Source organism: Carya illinoinensis, chromosome 1 (genome assembly GCF_018687715.1).
Source record: "Carya illinoinensis cultivar Pawnee chromosome 1, C.illinoinensisPawnee_v1, whole genome shotgun sequence".
Classification (NCBI taxonomy): Eukaryota; Viridiplantae; Streptophyta; class Magnoliopsida; order Fagales; family Juglandaceae; genus Carya; species Carya illinoinensis.
In genome coordinates this window covers 2,231,368-2,252,257 of record NC_056752.1, presented here as the reverse complement: position 1 = coordinate 2,252,257, position 20,890 = coordinate 2,231,368, and the positions used below count along the sequence as shown (strand labels likewise).

Here is a 20,890-nt window from a genome sequence, read left to right as displayed (position 1 = left end):
CGATGCGCACCGATGTCCTACGTGGCTGTTTATTTAAACGGTGCGTTGGGAGTAAAAAGGGAGCGGGAATAAATTTTGTTTAGAATTGGGATTTGGTAATGAATTTCGCTTGCATCCCCCCCTCCCCCCTCTCTCCATTCTGTTCTCTTCACTTCTCCTCCCCATTCCCGTTCTTTGTGAAACACTTCTCCCCTCCCTTCTGATGTCTATCACTAGTCACTATCGCCGCGGAGTGCCTCTTCTCAAGTTTACTATATTTGGGTTCCGAACCCTAACCCAAAAGAGGAGTGTTGCTGTTGCTTCTTCTCCGTGATTTATCGTAATTGCATATTCTCTCTCTCTCTCTCTCTCTCTCTCTCTCTCTCTCTCTCTCTCTCTCTCTCTCTCTCTCTCTCTCTCTCTCTCTCTCTCTCTCTCTCTCTCTCTCTCTCTCTCTCTCTCTCTCTCTCTCTCTCTCTCTCTCTCTCTCTCTCTTCATTGCTTCGTATTTCTTCTTCTTGGGTAACGGAGTTAATCCTTTGCAGTTAATCCATTTCGCTGGGTAACGGAGTGTGGAATCTGAAGTCTTTGGTCCCAATCTGATTTTTCGTTTGGAATCAGCACCTGAAGGCGAGTTTTCGATTTAATTTTTTTCTTCTTTTTGAATCTCTATATCGCTAAAGTTTTAATGAAGATTGAGGAACAGTGGAGTATGTATTGTTTTTAATCTGTGTTTAATCACGGGAAGCTTGTATTACAGCTCTATGGACTTGAATCTGATTCTTTTCAAAGGGGAATATTTTTCTATTACTAATTATCATGAATTTCCGAGGTTCATATTAGTATCTAAATGCTTGTACGTATAGAAATGAGAAGGATATGTTACTGATTATGAAGTCATATTGACTTGTAAAAATTAACACTTTTTCCTGTTACAAAAGGTATGGAATGGGTGGATTTGGTTGAAAAAGTAAAAAATGGCAAGCTTTTGCTTTGGAATTTACTTGTAGATAGTGGTATCTATGAGAAAGGATTGGGAGTTTTCGATTCATAAGTAGCATACACTCAGGCTTCATGCTTATTGGCATAACATATTTTTGCTAAGTGGCCCGGTTGTGCAAACTGAGCACTAGATATGCAATTATTGTTGTCAAGCATTGTTCACAGCAATGCACTTCTGTTTAGAATGGAACATGCACTTGCTGGGTCCAATTAATTGGTTCGTTCATATTAGTTTCGTTCTCATCAATTAGGTATTATTAATCACACTTGTGGGGACATGTGTATGTGAACTTACATTTGGTGGAATTTCCCTTTTGGGATAGAGAAGTCTACTGACCACATTAAAAAAACCAGGAAAATGTTTAATTTTCTCTTCTTCTTTTTTTTTCCCCTATTAACATGCAACTTGAAGATACTAAGTGTTTTAGTGGAATTTCCCTTTGTTTTTTCATGTTGGAGCAGGTAAGGAAGCCCTACACCATTGTAAAACAAAGAGAAAAATGGACAAAGGAAGAGCACCAGAAGTTTATTGAAGCCTTAAGGCTTTTTGGTCGTGGTTGGCATCAAATCAAAGGTAAGACTGGCAATTGGTGATTTGGGATAGTTTATTCATATCTATTGGGCATCCAATCAAAGTGAAGTTTCTCTCATTTTATGCAGCACATGTAGGCACCAAAACTGAAATTCAGATTCGAAGTCATGCTCAAAAATTCTTCTCTAAGGTTTAATGCCTATATTCAAGGTCTAATTTCTATTATAAAGCATACACAGAATTGTAAAACTACTTCTAGATCAATTAAAATCATATAGAGTGCATTTTTTTGTGGGTTTGTCTAGTTATATCTTTCCTCTGCATTAACCTTTTTTTACTTACTGCTTTCAGGTGGTCCGGGCATCCAGCAACAGCATTGAAAACTCCATCAAACCAATTGAGATACCTCCTCCATGGCCAAAGAAGAAACGCTCGCATCCTTATGATTTTAATTCGCTTGATTCTCCTAATGGAATATCAATAACAAATCAAACTGAAAGGTCTCCATTGCCAAATTTATTGGTGGCCAAGGAAGGCACCAAATCAACTTGTAGTTGTGATGACAAAGTTTTGTATTTTGTTGTAATGGACGTAGCCAGTTGTATTTTGATTTAATGGACATAGTCATGTGTATTTTGTTGTAATGGACATAGCCATGTGTATTTTGATTTAATGAACGTGGTCATGTGTATTTTTTTTTCATGGATGCAAATATGACTATTTTGATTTAATGGACGTAGTCATGTGTATTTTCTTCACTTTGATTTAATGGATGTGCAATTGGATCAGATTTGGAAGATAACTTTTTCTCTAATGATCATATATCACTCATGTTTGGAACAGGTTTTACCTGGAACTTATTTAGGTGGACTTAATTTAACTTTGCTTTCTTGTACTTCGCAACACGAGCTTTAAACCATACGTGCATTGCACGTAGCTGTTGATCTTTTTCCTAGTGGTCTATTTTAGTTCAAATTTTCTTCACACCTGTTAATACTAATAACAAAACTCCCAACACAGAAAACTGCAATACATCAAATCTTTACCATAAGCAGCCCAAAAACTTATTTGTACAACCATTGAACCAAAGCAATTTGCAATAATGGTTCGTATTAAGCTCAGTAAAGGGTGTTCCCATGCTAACTACCCATGAAAAAAAGTGTGTCCTATGTTAACTAGGTTCTCCCAGTCCCAATAAATGAAAGCATAAATACTTTCTTCAGTAGGTGGTTAAAAGCATAAAACTCATAAATATGATTCCTTTTGTTTCCCGCATTTTCCCAACAATCAACGAATCCGAACTTTTGGAGAATTTAGTTAAAAAAAAAAATACAAGGGAGCCGTACTTTTTACCGATTGCAAAAGCAACAATAGTGGAGTGATTCCGCGTAAAGAAATACTTTTTCCCGACTTCCAATTTCCAATCCTCCCTCTCAGAAACTTGCAACTATCCTGTGCTTCTCAATTGCTTCTTTGCCTCATCTAAAATACAATGTATTGACAAACGACCTCAACCTCAATCACTCGTACAAAAAAAAAAAACTACTTGAAGTGCAACGAAACTAGAGAAAGGGAGTGCGAGAGATGACATATGAGAAGTTTCAATTCTTTTATTCTTTTCAGGAAGGAGATTTTTACATATAAACGTCATATGCTGGGTGCGAGGCTTACTGAGACTCCTATGTATTCTAATATAAAGTTTGAGACTGCATAGAAAGAGTTATGTAGTGCTCCAAGAAGATATCAATCAGAAGTAGCAGCTGCAACAGAGGCGATGGTCGTGGAGGGGAGACGAACGAGAGAGATAAAAATGGCAGAAATAACAAATCTTCTTCTTCACGTTTTGTTTTATTTCTGTTTCCCTCTTTTTTTAATATATTGTTCTTTTTTTATTGAAATTGCCAGGTCAGCATCGGTGCACAATGGTGCACAGGACGGCTTGCCTGTAGAAGAACTCTAAACTATAATGTAACAGCCCGCTAGAAATTCAATTGTGAAATTTCTATTAACTTTAGGAACCTCGTGAAAACTCCATAAATTTTCACGAATCCATTAATCGTATAGATTTTTGTCTAACTACATAGTTAGTGTTATTATTTACTATGGTATCAGAAGTGTGTTTTTGATTATTGGAGATAGTTAGAAGTGTCAAAATGTATTATGGTTTGTACCATTAGACTCGGAGGGTTATTTAAAGTCTTATGGTGCAATAACATTTTTTCATATTTTCGGACAAAACGTCTGTTCAAAACTGTAGATATTATTGGATAAAAAGAAATATCTTGAGGTAATTTTCATGAATATTATTGGGTAAAAATATTTTGAGTTGATTTTGTATAGATATTATTAAATAAAAATATCTTAAGTTGATTTTTTGTAGATACTATTGGATAGAATATTATGAGATAATCTTTTATAGATATTTTGGATAGGAGAAAACTACACTCAACTCTCAACTCCAGCCTCGTCTCTTCCATATCTCATCCATAAGTATCTCCAGCCACCTCTCCCCACGAAATTATCTTCATTTACACTTTCCATTGAAAGAATATCAAACACTCTCTCTCGGACAGCTTTTAGGAGGTCTTTTGCGCACCCATTTCGAAACTTTTTTCCTCGTGGTCGCACTTGAAGTTTTATAAGAAACGCGGAGATCGAGGTAAGTTAGTTTTTAACTTACTAGCAGTCTACTGTGTATGTGTGCTAAGTAAAGGAACTACAGTGTATGTATGTGTGTTATCATATATGTCATGCCATGCCAAGTTATCACGTAATTGTCTATTATACAGAATTTATTCTGTCGTCAATTTTTATCTGTTATATAATATATTCTGTCATGTATTACTGTACCTTACAAGTACGTCATACTAAGTATGCCATCTATTACATGTATGTCAAGTCATGTAATATTCATTGTTGCAAGTATGTCATGTTAAATATGTTATCTATTATATGTTATGCAATGTTACGAAATATTTCTATCTCAAGTTGGTCATGTATTTCAAGTTATATTCAAGTCATGTTATGTTACGTTAGGGCTTCAGTCATTTCGTATTCCAGTCACGTTTCATCTTGATTACTTATGTATGGGGTCACAGCAATTGTGACGCATACACTACGTGAGACACAGCAATTGTGACACGTAGAATACATGGGGCCACAACAACTGTGGAGTATGTATTTAAGCAGTTAAAGAATAAGTTTCCGTAGAATACATGGGGCCACAACAACTGTGGAGTATGTATTTTTCATGTTAAGTCAAGTTTGTGTAGAATACATGGGGCCACAACAACTGTGGAGTATGTATTTTTCATTTTAAGTCAAGTTTCAGATCAAGTTCATGTCAAGTCAAGTTCAGTTCATATTTCAATTTAAGTTATGTCAATTATGCTATGTTGTACGTCAAGTTATGCTTTAATTACTTATGAATTTGATTATGCATTTATGCTTTTACTGTCATGCATGCATCATTAGCTTGTGTGGAAGTTTTTTGTTAACTTACTGAGATTTGTAATCAAATCTCACTTTTGTAGTCCCAACTACTATTCCCTTCGAATGGTAGATCTTGTTACAGGACCTGAAGGAGAATCAGGAGCTGATCAACTAGACACAGTTGACTAAGCGACGGTGCGATGTCAATGTTAATATAGTAGTTAACGTAAATTACTACTTGTACAATGGAGTTGCATCTTTAGTACTTTTTGGATCATAACCATTTTGGACTAGTGTTGTGATCTATTCAATGGGTCTTTATGTATGAAGTAGGGGTGGACAGCGGGGGCCCGCCCCCCGCTACCCCGCCCCCGTCCGCCTCGCCTCCGCATGGGCGGACGGGGTACCCCGCACCGCACATGCCGGGGCGGGGGACCCCGCCCCACATGAAAAACACTAAGCGGGGGCGGGGGCCGGGCAGGGCTCAACCCCGCCCCGCTTTTCCCCCGCCCCGCATTTTATATTTATATTTATAAATATATATATTTTATATTTATAAATATATATATTTTTATTTTACAAATTGTATATATATAATATATTACAATTTGTTAAACTTGTTCACAAGAATCACAAGAGAGTTAAGTCCCACATTGCTCAAGTAAGACTCTTGTATGGCCTTAGAGTTCTATATAAATGAGGCCTAGGGTGCCCATGGCATATGCAAGCTTGTGATGAACAAATCTCATTCTCTTGTGATTCTTGTGAACAAGTTTAACAAATTTAAAAATTAGTAACATAATTTTTATGTTATTAGTTTTTAAATTATTATTGTATATATAAATTTTAATTTAAGATTTAATTATATAATAATTTGGGTCTAAAAATAATATTTTTAGACACAAAAATTTTTTTAAGCCTATTAAAATATGGGATTCTTGAAGTGGGCGGGGGGCGGGGCGGATGGGGTGTTCGCCCCACCCCCCCGGCACCGGAGCGGGGGGCCCCGCCCTCGCCTCACGGGGGCGGGGTGCGGATGAAATATTCATCCCCCGCATCATGCGGGGGCTGGGTACGGGGAAGGGGTGCACCCGCCCCGCATGATGCGGGAAGCACCCCTAGTATAAAGTATGTTTTAAGCATTTGAGATATTTTCAATTTGGTGCATAGTATTGCTAAAAAAAAAAAAAAAATTTATCCGCTGCGAATATTGCATAATGTTAGATGCATGTTAGGAACATTGCATCTTATATGTCATGAACGGGGGCAGGTAACCTTGTGTTGTATGTCTCGACGCTTCAAATATCCGTCCGATCCCAAACGGAATTTGGGGGCGTCACAGGGTGGTATCAGAGCAAATACGTCTCTGGGCAGTAAATCCACATGTCCTTAGAAAATGCACCAAACATTAGGCTTGAAATTTTAGTCTTCAGTAAACTTGAATTTCTTAAGGTATGAAAGGTAGTATGTGGTTTTTATACATATACTCGTGTGTTTCAAGAAGGGACACATGACTTGTGATAGAATACCTCGGAATCCTAAGGGAGATAACAATCAAGAGGATCAGAATTTCCCGATGGATGAAGGATTAGTTGAGGTAAACATAGTTAACGTTGATCTGATTGCAATTGATGGTAGTATTGCATTATTGTTATTTTGGAGTAGGTCAAGTCTTTGGGGTTGGTAAATTGTACATTGTTTGATTCAAACGAGTCATTGTTTCTATTAATTGTGGTAGTGCTTGAGAATTCAGCTTGGAAGCTGAATTGTTACCCTAGTGGTAAGAGTAACAATTTTCATTAGAAGTATTATTGTTCATACCAATGTAGATATAGAATGCCTTTTAGTAATATGAGAAAGGATATGTAGGATTGATGAATGATATTCCACATATTTGGAGGATTGTTTCGATTTTGAGAATACGATAGAAATTGTTTTTGGAAGAGTAATTTGATTAGGAGAAGCTTTAGGCTTAGTAGGATTCATTTATGATAATAGTATTACCACGCCGCCAATAAATGATTTCTGGCAAAGCACTATCTTTATGGATACATAGATCGATCTTCTTTTGAAGATTATTATATGGAGAGTAAAATCTTAGTCTTGAGGATTTATGTGAACATTAGAAACAAATCATTTAGAGTTAGAATAATTGATAACTCATGATGGATAGAAGAGTTATGACAATCATAAGAGAGAAAGTCTCAAGTTTATGTTATTAACTGGTCAGTTATCGAAGTACCACATAGGAAGATGACTGATTGTTGCGATTATAAAGAAGTAAGTTAGTCCTAGACCAGTAGAACTCCTTGAGGTTTTTATTAACTTGAAGATTACTGAAAGTTTGGATATGCATGATTAAATGCATATTTATATGAGTCATTGGATCATGTCATATATATGAAAATCCCTGAAAGAAATAAAATGGAGCACATAAAACATCTATCAGAAGATAGAAACACAAATATGAATATTTGTGAAGTATTATTTTATTATCATAAAGCAAAATTACAGAAATTTGAGGCTCTTTGCCTCAATCTTTAAACGCTCTTGCTCTTTAAAAATCTGCATGTCTTTCCTATCTAAAAGAGTAGCCACTCGAAAAGAAGAGTTAAGCAAAGATTTTAAATCTCTGTTCTCTCGCTTTACTGCTTCTATCTTCATGTTGGATTCCATAAGAAGCCTCTGAAGGATAGAAATTTTCTCGTGGAGTTTGTCAACCCCACCAGTCCTGGATTGCAGTCGCTGAGAATATGCGACAATCGCTGATGAGTATCGAGTACCGAGACTCACAAGCTCGTAGATAAGTTCATTATCTGACTTATTAGTCAGATCATTATTGGATTGCATTATAGCACCTACGGAAGAAGCATAAACAACTGGTGAACGAGGTGCAGAATACCTCATATTTTGGTAATGAGAAGATTGCTGAGCCATTGCAAAGTGAGTAAGCAGAAAGAGATTGCAGAGTAAGAATGCAGACTAATTTCAGAAAAGTGAAGAAGATGAGATGAGAAAGAAGATGAACTGAATAATTCTTTTATAGAGAAAATTATGACGAATCATCTCTCGTGAATCATTTCTCTACAAGAGACAAGAGCAATGTAGTATCATAGCTGCGGTGCCTGACAATTACAGAAGAACAAAGTAGTGTCGTAGCTATGCGGCTTGACAACTACAGAAGACCTATAAAAATCATGCGCATCAGAGTTGTCTGGTCTAAAAGAGAGGGCCACCGATTTAAAAAAAAAAAAAAAAAAAACAGAGAGAGAGAGAGGATAACGGCTTAATTTTGATGAATTCTCTACTAACTTTGGTATTTACAAGAACACTTAAAGTATATCGCCTATGTTTTTCTAAAGAAGAGTTTCGGAAGATTATTTACTTGAAATTTTAGGTTTGGAGAGTGTGTCGATACAACTTGACCAACCTTGTGGAAAGAAGTATAATATAATTGTTGATTAAAATAAGAGAATTAAGGAATGACATAATCTCAAAGGCAAATATATACGGGATAGACACCAGGTTGGTAAGTAACACATATTCCTTAACTTGTTATTTCTTACTTATTTCGATTTCGAGGACGAAATCTTTTTTTTAGGAGGGGAGATTGTAACAGCCCGGTAGAAATTCAATTGTGAAATTTCTATTAACCTTAGGAATCTCGTGAAAACCCCATAAGTTTTCACGAATCCATTAATCGTATAGGTTTTTGTCTAACTACATAGTTAGTGTTATTATTTACTATGGTATCAGAAGTGTGTTTTTGATTATTGGAGATAGTTAGAAGTGTCAAAATGTATTATGGTTTGTGCCATTAGACTCGGAGGGTTATTTAAAGTCTTATGGCGCAATAACATTTTTTTATATTTTCGGACAAAACGTCTGTTTAAAACTGTAGATATTATTGGATAAAAAGAAATATCTTGAGGTAATTTTCATGAATATTATTGGGTAAAAATATTTTGAGTTGATTTTTTATAGATATTATTAGATCAAAATATATTAAGTTGATTTTTTGTAGATACTATTGGATAGAATATTATGAGATAATCTTTTATAGATATTTTGGATAGGAGAAAACTACACTCAACTCTCAACTCCAGTCTCATCTCTTTCATATCTCATCCATAAGTATCTCCAGCCACCTCTCCCCACGAAATTATCTTCATTTACATTTTCCATTGAAAGAATATCAAACACTCTCTCTCGGACAGCTTTTAGGAGGTCTTTTGCGCACCCATTTTGAAACTTTTTTCCTCGTGGTCGCACTTGAAGTTTTATAAGAAACACGGAGATCGAGGTAAGTTAGTTTTTAACTTACTAGCAGTCTACTGTGTATGTGTGCTAAGTAAAGGAACTACAATGTATATATATGTGTTATCATATATGTCATGCCATGCCAAGTTATCACGTAATTGTCTATTATACAGAATTTATTCTGTCGTCAATTTTTATCTGTTATATAATATATTCTGTCATGTATTACTGTACCTTACAAGTACGTCATACTAAGTATGCCATCTATTACATGTATGTCAAGTCATGTAATATTCACTGTTGCAAGTATGTCATGTTAAATATGTTATCTATTATATGTTATGCAATGTTACGAAATATTTCTATCTCAAGTTGGTCATGTATTTCAAGTTATATTCAAGTCACGTTATGTTACGTCAGGGCTTCAGTCATTTCGTATTCCAGTCACGTTTCATCTTGATTATTTATGTATGGGGTCACAGTAATTGTGACGCATACACTACGTGAGACACAGCAATTGTGACACGTAGAATACATGGGACCACAACAACTGTGGAGTATGTATTTTTCATGTTAAGTCAAGTTTGTATAGAATACATGGGGCCATAACAACTGTGGAGTATGTATTTACACGTAGAATACATGGGGCCACAACAACTGTGGAGTATGTATTTTTCATGTTAAGTCAAGTTTCAGATCAAGTTCATGTCAAGTCAAGTTCAGTTCATATTTCAATTTAAGTTATGTCAATTATGCTATGTTGTACGCCAAGTTATGCTTTAATTACTTATGAATTTGATTATGCATTTATGCTTTTACTGTCATGCATGCATCATTAGCTTGTGTGGAAGTTTTTTGTTAACTTACTGAGATTTGTAATCAAATCTCACTTTGGTAGTCCCAACTACCATTCCCCCCGAATGGTAGATCTTGTTACAGGACCTGAAGGAGAATCAGGAACTGATCAACTAGACACAGTTGATTAAGCGACGGTGCGACGTCAATGTTAATATAGTAGTTAACGTAAATTACTACTTGTACAATGGAGTTGCATCTTCAGTACTTTTTGGATCATAACCATTTTGGACTAGTGTTGTGATCTATTCAATGGATCTTTATGTATGAAGTATGTTTTAAGTATTTGAGATATTTTCAATTTGGTGCATAGTATTGCTAAAAAAAAAAAAAAAATTTACCCGCTGCGAATATTACATAATGTTAGATGCATGTTAGGAATATTACATCTTATATGTCATGAACGGGGGCAGGTAACCTTGTGTTGCATGTCTCGACGCTTCAAATGTCCGTCCGATCCCAAACGGAATTTGGGGGCGTCACATATAAAGTAGTTACTATAGCAGTGCACACAACGCACACCTTACATTGTTTTTATTTTTGTAAATGTCTTGAATAAAGAAGGACAAATTCATAATTCATCCATTTACTTCTTCCCCTAATTCTAAAATCATCTTTTTCACATTTTGCTTTGTCTCCACTCTCTTCACTCTAATGATCGACGCCTATGTCGACACCACCTCCAAACTCTCACTGATTGAGCCTCATGTTGCTCCACACTTTTGCAAATACTATTACTTCATCGAAGCTCGGTCCACTCGTGTTGATCAATCAGCTTCATCACAGCTCGTGCCCCTTTATCACAAGTAGACGTCCACCTCCACACTCCACTACCCACTATACGCCTCACTGATTGAGTCTCGTGTTGCTCCACACTTTTGCAAATACTATTACTTCATCGAAGCTCGGTCCACTCGTGTTGATCAATCAGCTTCATCACAGCTCGTGCCCCTTTATCACAAGTAGACGTCCACCTCCACACTCCACTACCCACTATACGCCGCATGTATAAGCTCACTCCACCCTTGTGTTGCTCGTTCTATTAGTTTTCCTGGATCAAAGCTACAACAGAGCAAAGCTGTAAAGCTTTTGCAGCTTATTTCTCTATGGTGGATTTGCCCGTTTCCTACTTTATTAACAATGGTTTCCTACTTTATTAACAATGTTTTCAACATAGAAGAGTATTGAAATCATAAAATGAAGGCAAGGAAATAATAGGACAACAAGCTTTAACCATGTTGAAAATATTGTTAAAGCAAATAAATTTAAGAACAATAAGTTTTCAAATATAGAAACGAAAATAAGGAGTTTGAACTTTGAATTTTGACAATGCGAAGATGATCTTTTAACATTAAGGAATGACCAGATGCTAATGAAACTATTGTTGTTAATCAAATGAAGTGAAGATGAGTTGAGATGATATTTTTATTTTTATTTGACTTATTTTAAGTCAGATAAGTAGAGATAAGCTATGCATGTCATAGCATGCGTATGAATAATCATGATTTTAAGTTATAAACATGTAATATTTTATGGAAAATCTTATATTAAGTATGTTTATATTATGATGAGTTTTTAATTGAGTCACTAACTCATTTTAGTCGTTTTATGTATTTTAATAATCCAGAGTCCAAATATTTATAAAGGTAAAGCTACAAAATGAGATTTAGTCGAGGGAGGCGTGACAGTGGCCTAAATCATGTATACAAATGTTAAGTTATGATTTTATATGACATATTTTAAGAAATTTTAATAAATGCTTTTGTGCACTCTCTTTTATAATTTTATTATTTTTAATAAAGAATGATTTCATTATAAGGAATTTTTGTATTTGATGCTTCATTTAGATTAAAATAAAATATTTTAAAGTCAAATTTAATAGTAGCACTCTAGCTTCTCCAAAAATTTATAAAAGTGATTTTATTCTTAAATTTGGAGAGTGTGGTGTTACATTTTAAGATCCTTAACACAATCTTGAATAGGCCCTTGTTATGGATTTTGTTTTTTTTTTTTTTTTAAATAAATTTTTGAGAAGTGCTAAAAGCCTACAACTATAACAAGATTCTATAAAAATAAAATCACAAACTAATATTATTTTATACGGTACATTATATATATTTTATAATAAAAATAATTTTACAATTTAACGTATAATATTAAGTCACATTAATTTGTAAATTTATATTTATAATACTCTTTTGTGGTTAAATTATTACTACTAATGTGGCATACGCGTGACAATTGTGTCTACCACATTGGAGGAGTGACGGGCCTTGTATGCTAGGGTATTGTGAATACTTTCTACAATTTAAAATGGGATGAATACAATCAGAACCAACAATATTTAAAATGTTGTCTATATATGGTAGATGAGAATTCAAAACTAGTTTGGATATTAAGAAATCTAATAATATATTTAAATAGTAGTGAAATAATTTAAATTAATATTTTTATTGAGTTTTAAAAAAGAAAGAGAGAAAATGTTGAATAAAATTATAAAGTTAACAAATTGTTTGAATATTATTTTTATTTAGAAGTTTGAAAAAGTAGTATAGAGTTTTGTGTTTTATTTGGGAGCTTAAAAAATTTATAATAATTAAATGAAAAACGTTAAAAATTTAAATTAAGTAAATTTTTTTTTAATAATATTATGATTTCTTTTTAAAAAATAGAGTTTTGCTATATACAAGTACAGTCGCGCACTAAACTGTGTACCAATACTGACTTATTCATACTTAAAATTTAAATCAATACTGTTTTCAATAAAATTTACTTTTTGACTAATCATATCATATTGGTGTACAGATTAGTGCATAATTGTACTTGCAACTATATTTTTCCTAAAAAATATTTAAAAAAATCATTAAAAAAATACATAAAATATATTAGAGTTTTGTTACGTACAAACAAAATTACGTACTAATTTATGTACCAATACTGATTTTTTCATATTTAAAATTTAACTTAACATTGTCTTTAATAAAATTTATTTTTTGATCAATTATATTAAATTAATGCATATATTAATATATAATTATACTTATAATTATATTTTTTCAATACATTAACGGGAGCGTCCGGCGGGAGCACGCATCGGTGGGCGTGGACCTACCCAACAGAAAAAACAAAAGTAGAAATTGGGACCACGGCGGAAGTAACAAGGAAGATGACAGGTACACCAACAAGTTGTTATTCACCATAATTTTTTATTTTTATTTTTACACAATATTACATCGCTATTATAAAAAGAGAGCATCACACTTATACAGGCCATTGAACTAATTGCCTGGAAAAAATGCAAACAACAACACATGTATTTATATATTCGAATCTCAAATTAAAAAAAAAAAAATGACACCCTTCCCATGAATTCGAATGGATTGAAGTAATATTATGTATAATCATTGAATGCATAAACGTCACGTAATTGTTTTAAAAAAAAAATATGATTAACTATTAAAAAATTAAAATTTTTTCATATGAATTCGTTATTTACTCACTTTTAAAAAAAAAAATTATACGATGATCGGATACTGCAAATATTATTATTTTTTATTTTCTTTGGTTTCACCAATATTTATTTTTGGACTCAAATCTAGTTAATATTCCACCATCTTTGTTCTATCTGTATCGAGAATTTCATGAGGTGATAGCCTGCATAAACTCTGCATCCTTCGCCATCGCATCCAATGTCTCCGGCAAAAGGCAAGCTTCAAAATCAATGCTACCCTCTTCCTTCCCAGGGAACACCGTTAAATTCCCTTCGAATTTTAGCGAAACACCGTTTCGCACTGCGACCGGCCTTCCCCAACCAAAATCATTACCGTACACATTGAATCGTGGGGAGTTTCCGGTGAGCAGTTTAGTACTTCTCATGCCACTAAACTTTACCATCCTAGGGTTTTTCGACCAATCAACCAAGAACTTCCTCTGTTCTTCTTTAATTTTTGAAGCAAGCATATTATTTATATGCCAAGCTGCCCAACCATGTCCGTGCTGTATTAGATCTCCTACTGTGCTTGTGGCCATCACCGCTTGGGCCGCATTCCCGAAGTACTGATTCGGCAATGGGGGGTGCATTCTTTGCCTCGCCCCCACAGCAATCAAGTATTGAACCTCTTGATCATCATTCAGACGACGACTACGAGTTATGGATAGCCAAAAATAACCCAATAGTGCTTGCAAAGATGAGATCTTGTTAGTGTTCATTTCAGCGTTGGCCTTTGCTTTAAGTTCTGCTATCTTTTCTTTTGGAAAATGGAAATACCTCTGTTGCAGCGGTGGATGAACGACCCTCTCAACATTTTCTTTGTAAGGGTTTGGTATGTGGAGGGGGAAGTCGATGATACCGTCAAAAAAACTACGTTCGAATATTGGGAGCGGTGTCGATTTAACGTCATAGGAACCCCGGGAGATTTCAGACCAAGTATTGAAGAAATGCCAGAATGAAGCGCCATCGGCAACCGCATGATTTAGTGAACAACCGATGAAGAAGCCGTCGACAAGGACGGTTACTTGAACAGAGAGCAATGGCTTGGAATTAGTGCCTTCGTAGTTGAGAACACGATTCATAAGAAAGAAGGATTCCACAAATTGTGGAACGTAGATGGGGTCAAGAATATCAGCTACAGTGACACCGTCTGCAACTGCATGGACGAACTGGACTCCAAGATTATTGCAATCCACGAAGAAACTGGCGGTCTTATCGTCGTTTTCGATCATGACGAGGCGGCCGGCAAGGGGATAGAAAATGTCCAGTGTGCGGGAGAGGGAGGCTTTTAGGTGATCAATCACATCGTTTTTGGGTAGATGATGAGCATCTTGTTCTTGTGAAGGTTGAGGTTTGAGATGGAAGAGGAGGCCACCTTGCATATGCTCCTGCAAGAGGAAATTGAGATCCCATGGAGTTAGCTCCATCCTTCCAATTGAGTTACTCATGGATCGGATGGTATCGGTTGAAAGGAAGTGAACCATATTTTTCTGCATTCTGCTTAAGGAATGAAGTGCGTACTTGTGCTGTAACCTCCATTTTTCATGATATTTATAGGCAAATTATTTGCTGATAAACTAAGTTGTGATGAAGCTAACTAGATCAGCAAACAAGGAGTATGGTCAAAGGTATATATCAAATTAATTACGTATGTGGTAGCTAGGTTGGTATATAATACTATTTTTAATATAAATAATAATTTGTACAAATTTTAAATAGATAAATTTCATGTAGTCTCTTTGTTAAAAAGAATGGATCCCACTATGAAAAGTATAAAAAACTTATTTTTTATTTTTAAGAAAAATCTAATTGTAAGCAATTATGTATACTAATAAGCACACATATCCAACGTGATTGGTTAGAAAGTTCGACTTTAATAAAAATGATGTTAATTTAAATTTTAAATATGAATGCAACAACATTGATATGCGGATTGGTATGTATATTCGCTTGTATGTAACAAAATTCTTTTTTATTTTTTAAACTATGATTCATCTTTTTAAAAATGTTCTGTGTACATAAGATTTATCTATTAATTTGTATTTAATATTACTCATTCTTGTTAGTTGTCATTTATGAGCTGCAAAATATTGAAAACTTATAATTGTTTTACTATATACAAATAAAATTATGTATTAATCTGTATATCAATACTGATTTTTTCATATTTAAAATTTAAATTAACACTATTTTTAATAAAATTTATTTTTTAATTAATCACATTAAATTAATATATATATATTAATTTATAATTATATTTACAATTAGATTTTTTCTTTAATTAAAGTCGGTAGAAGAAAGGTGTATAGGTGCATGTCAACTGATATAGCCAGATGCGTTAGTAGTACTTTTCGTGGCACGTGCATTATTGTTAGTCGGTCATAGGATGAGTATAATTCAAGTCAATGGGGGGTAGGCTTTTAATACGTTTAATTAAGTACCACACGAGGAGTAGATCCGTAGAGTTTTTGGACGTTGGAAATAAAATGAAATAAAAATTTTATGAAGAGTAATAAAATAATTTTTTGTGAATAATTATGAGATAATTTAAATTAAATATTTATTAAATTTTGGAAAGTGAGAGAGTAATTTTTTAATATATTTATTTTTGAATATGAAAAAATTGACTTATTTTTTAATTAGAAGTTTATAAAAATTATAATTATTAAAAGTTAGAGAAAGTTAAAAAATTTAAAATTAATATTTTATTTAACTTTTAACTTTATCTTAATTATCATATCAAATAAAGTATAATTAACGTTACCGTGACGGTTTTTGTATGTAACTGTAGATAGTACTACACTAACCACAAAATCGCAAAAATGTTTTTTTATAAATATCATTCTCTTCCACGAGAGATGATTGAAAATCGAGTCCTCGTACTTTCAATTTCTTCGGAAAAAAACTTACAAAATAAGCAAAATTGTTAATTATTGAGAGCTATGTGTAGCAAACTTTTGAATGACGCAGCATGAAGGATGAGGATGAATTAGCATGAACGGGTATCAACTGAACTGACCAATTAATATTGTACGTAATTAATTAGTAGGTGTGAGATGAGGATGAATCGAAAATGATGGAGGGAGGTTTGGATGATAAATTGAATAAAATAATATTTTTATTTTAAATTTTAAATTATTTATTATATTTTATTTATAAATTTAAAAAAATTATAATTGAAAACCTAACGTCCGCTTGCTCATATATTTTGTTAATAGAAGTGCTCACTATTTCAAAACAAAAATGGGCTTTAATATATTATGAACAAAAGAAAAATAATATTTATAGTTTAAAAGTATGCAATGTCTGGTATTTATTTAAAAAAATTAAAATTTATATAAAAAAATTATTTTTTAATAATAATTTCTATTTTTATTTTAAAAGAAGTGTATGAAATTTAAAACAATATATATATTTTATTCTAAATAAAATAGGTAGTGGGCTAACTGGGCATAGCATGGTAGATCGTGTCGGGCCTTGACTTGGGCCCATGACAATTCATGGATCCACTGAGACCGAAAGAAAGAGAAGATAAAAGAAAGACGAACCGATAAGCACCAAAAGAAATCGGTTGCTGAAAGAATGAAGCTTGGTGGCGGCGTGGTGTACGGTGGTCCAAGTGGCGCCGCTCTGCCCACTCTGCTTCTCGGCCATGGAAGAACTCGTCTTCGTTGCTCTGCTTTCTCTCCAGCTCCCGGTAAGTCTTAATCATCAAACATCAAATTTATTTGCGCACGTAATGTAATGCAATGTGCGAATGGATTTGAAGTTAATTAACGTACTATTCGCGTGGTTCTGATTTTGGGAAGTGCTTGAGTTTCATTGTTGGCCTTGTTGAAAATGTAGACCACATGACTTTCATAAAGGATGTGGCGGCGGCTCAGCCTCCCGAGCATCTGGGTCAGTTGCTGGGAATGCTTAAGACTAGAGGTGGGTCATCATCCATTGCTCGAACTGTTAATCTTTTTTGTTTGGTAATCTGTAAATTTTACTGAAAATGAATATTATTCATATAGTTCAGTTAAAGGTTATGTTGTTCCTAGATTTTCCAGAGGTTGATAACGTTTTTTTTCTCGTCATTGGGTTTCAGTATTGTTATTATACATCTTGTTACATTATTGTGTAGTGCATATGTCCAATTCCAAAATAGCAAAACTTCAATCATTTCAGTGTTGTTTCCTTCAATGCCGTGTTATGACATTGAACATCTTGTTACTTAGACAGTTTCACGCGTGATGACATCTCATAGAGAGTAATAAGCTAATTACAATGCGAGTGAGTAGCTAATATAATACTATTGTGTCTGAACCCATAAACTTAACTTTTGGCTTCTTGTCACTTGAAGGCAATCCAGGTTTCTATTTCCCCTGCATTATTCATCACAGAATTTATATTTTTCTATGAAAAATGTAGTCGCAGAACTTATTCTTGCGATTCTTTCTTTTTACTGATTGAAAAAATGTTTGCAGAATTTTTTTAGCATGTGAAAACACAGTACTAAGTTACGGAACTTGGAGATTAAATACTTTGCCTCAGAATGAGAATTCATGCTTATAATTGAATGGGGCATTTTGGGTCCTTGATTTTTGTAGTCTTTGATCAGCAATCTCGTCAGACGGAAACATTCTATGAATTGCGTCATTGCAAAGAAAATGTCTGATAGTACAAAATAAAAACTAGTTGCAAGCACAATTACGTACTAATATGTGCATCAATTTAATGTGATTGGTCAAAAAGTAGATTTTATTGAAAACAGTGCTAATTTAAATTTTGAATATGAATGAATCAGTATTAGTACGCAGATTAGTACACGACTTTGTTTGTATATAGCAAAACTCCTGATATTATATGGGTTTTTGAGATTTTATCTACTTCCAGTGTTGTCTTCCTTCTTACTTTGCATACAAACATGCGGCAAGAGTCTTATGCCTTCCTCGAGTTTTCACTTTTCACCATCTATGTTTGCTGATGTTTCCTTGATATTCTAATCATGAATTTCCTCTGTCAAAAGTCTCGGCATCCAGGGAGCCAAAAAATATGGATTAGATGCATATACACTGCACAAGTACCATACAATGACCAACACTTTCCCCATGAGTTCTATACTTTTATATGTAGGAATACTTCTTGTTCCCCATTCTCATAACTCGGAATCCTAATGTGATTCTGCATATTTATTGATCGTAATAGGTGAATCCATTTTGTCTCCTGTAGCCAAGCAGGGGTTAATCCCCCTTGCCATTCCACTGACAAAAAACAGCTCAGGTATAGCTATGTCATTGCATGTATTTGGCACTGCATATACCTCAGAAATATATTGAGCTGAAGCGTTATATCATTGCCTTGTTATTAGGTGCTGTAACTGCACTGCTGAGATGGCCTACAGCTCCACCTGGGTATGTATAATTCACAACAATTTTGTGGATAATTTTGTTCTGCTTGATTGATCTTTGATAACCACAGGATGGAGATGCCAGTGGTGGAAGTCAGAAAGCATGGAGTATGGCTTTTAGCCAAGAATGTTAGTGACATGTGAATATTCTTGTGCATTACAGCATGGAAAGAATCCACTATAAATGCCTTTTCGTTTTGCCCCTCTTCTGGATACAGGTAGACCAATTTATGCACAGAATATTAGTTGAAGAAGATGCCAACAACCCTTCAGAAAGCAATGAGGAGCTATTTCATGCTGCAGCTGATGCTGGGGAGAAACTTTACAGAAAGGGTGACTATGCCAAGTCTCAGATCTCAAATCTAGATGTCTACCTCTTTAAAAAGGTATAATAAGGATTTCTGGTGGTACTCAACCATTGAATATGGTACTTGCACCGTTATGGATCTCAAATAGATTGTTAGAAACAATTCATCTTTCAGGTTGGTTTGTTTCCAGATGTCTTAGAGCGTAAAGTGAAGCGCCATTTTGAAGAGGGTGACCATGTAAGATGACTGATTTGGTGATGCTGTTTCTAAGTGGTATTTGGTTAGTGAAACATAAAATGTTAATTACTTATATGTGCTTTGTGAAAGGTTTCAGCTTTGGTGACTGGAGAATTTTATACCAAGAAGGAGCATTTTCCAGGATTTGCTCGACCATTTGTGTTCAATGCAGAGGTTTTACTGAGGTTCCCAGTATCATCTCTTACCGGCATCTCTCAGGAGTTCTAAACTTTTACTACATGCTTAGCTTTCATCCTCAAAGGAATTATTTTGGGCTATTTTATAGGGTTGGTCGTAAACTAGAAGCTAAAGACGCTGCCAGGGGAGCCCTAAAATCGCCATGGTGGACTTTGGGCTGTAAGTACCAGGTGTGGACCCTTTGCATGATATTTCCCGCATTGACTTTATAAGCTCTCTCTTATTTTGTTCTTTTCATACTTTCCTTTTTTGGTACTCTATGCAAGATTAGTCTACATGCAGGAAGTAGCAGAAATAGCACAATGGGAGGATGAGCAGATTGAGTACATTAAGGAGAAAGTGACAGAAGAGGGAAAGGAAGCTGATCTTAAGAAGGGAAAGGCGCCTGCTCAGGTACCAATACTTGCAGCTCAGTTACCTTCTCTGTTGGATACTATGGATACTCCAAGTGTCAAATCCATCTGAGAAGAATCATAACGGTAGTGTATGCCATCTTCATCCGTTCTACTTCTTGAAATCAAATGTGTAGGTTGCATTGGACGAAGCTGCCTTCTTGTTGGATTTATCCTCCATTGAAGGGAATTGGGATGACTCCGTGGAAAGGATTGCTGAATGTTATAAAGAGGCAGGACTCCCTGATGTTGCGAAATTTGTACTGTACAGAGATTGAGGAGGGAGTTATCCGTTTCTTTCTCTATCACTTTCTGTAAGCAATCTTATATACCTGTATAAGGTCAAATTTTGGATGTCATTATTGCTACTGAACGCAGAAGGGAATCATATAGAAGTGTTTTTGACTTATGGGCTCGTTATCGAGTATCATTATCAATTGATTTTTATTTGAAAGAAGCTTTTATTTATTTATTTTTGGAAGTTTCAACTGGTGATCAGGTGCCGGCTTTGGGTGCAGACTAACCACTAGTTTGAAATACGGCGGCGAATTTTGCTCGCTGAGATGTGGCGTATGCATCATGGGTTCATGGTGGTACTATAGGAAATATAATGGAATATTGTACTTGATAAAAGGATCACGTCGAGTTTATGTCTGTATTCAAGGAATTTGAAGTTGACTCTCATTTCGCAGTATGGGAGTTGTGAAAATTCTGTGCATACCAAAATGCACATAGAGCTGAGAATATTGCGTACGCTCGTCCTACCGTGCTGCAGAAATCTACCCAAACCAAATTATAGGCTTTGAATCCTTT

At 34.6% G+C, this 20,890-nt stretch overlaps 2 protein-coding genes across 6 annotated transcripts; one reads left to right on the top strand and one right to left on the bottom strand.

Moving 5' to 3' along the window:
* Positions 1-13,234: 13,234 nt before the first annotated feature.
* On the bottom strand, positions 13,235-15,071 carry LOC122305362 (protein ENHANCED PSEUDOMONAS SUSCEPTIBILITY 1-like). The gene has a single exon (XM_043117847.1). The coding sequence runs from the start codon at positions 15,044-15,046 to the stop codon at positions 13,700-13,702; it is 1,347 nt and encodes a 448-aa protein (XP_042973781.1). The 5' UTR covers positions 15,047-15,071; the 3' UTR covers positions 13,235-13,699.
* A 2,021-nt stretch (positions 15,072-17,092) lies between these two features.
* LOC122305342 (protein IN CHLOROPLAST ATPASE BIOGENESIS, chloroplastic-like) lies at positions 17,093-20,761 on the top strand. Of its 5 annotated transcripts, none has more exons than XM_043117816.1 (12): positions 17,093-17,247; positions 17,397-17,480; positions 18,741-18,815; positions 18,904-18,946; positions 19,014-19,071; positions 19,161-19,328; positions 19,425-19,487; positions 19,578-19,672; positions 19,774-19,855; positions 19,968-20,078; positions 20,215-20,391; positions 20,596-20,761. In XM_043117816.1, the coding sequence occupies exons 1-11, from the start codon at positions 17,133-17,135 to the stop codon at positions 20,353-20,355; spliced, it is 1,035 nt and encodes a 344-aa protein (XP_042973750.1). In that variant the 5' UTR covers positions 17,093-17,132; the 3' UTR covers positions 20,356-20,391; positions 20,596-20,761. The 5 variants fall into 5 exon arrangements, with proteins under 5 accessions (XP_042973750.1, XP_042973741.1, XP_042973760.1 ...); XM_043117807.1 differs by having other exon boundaries at positions 20,577-20,761; XM_043117826.1 differs by having other exon boundaries at positions 20,560-20,761.
* The last annotated feature ends 129 nt before the right edge of the window (positions 20,762-20,890 follow it).

Bases quoted from the DNA above. Each gene is read 5' to 3' on its own strand.
- LOC122305362 (XM_043117847.1), bottom strand. From the start codon at position 15,046: ATGCAGAAAAATATGGTTCACTTCCTTTCAACCGATACCATCCGATCC.
- LOC122305342 (XM_043117816.1), top strand. From the start codon at position 17,133: ATGAAGCTTGGTGGCGGCGTGGTGTACGGTGGTCCAAGTGGCGCCGCT. The intron at 19,072-19,160 runs GTTAGTGACATG...TTCTGGATACAG, and splicing joins TATGGCTTTTAGCCAAGAAT to GTAGACCAATTTATGCACAG. The intron at 19,856-19,967 runs GTGTGGACCCTT...GTCTACATGCAG, and splicing joins CTTTGGGCTGTAAGTACCAG to GAAGTAGCAGAAATAGCACA.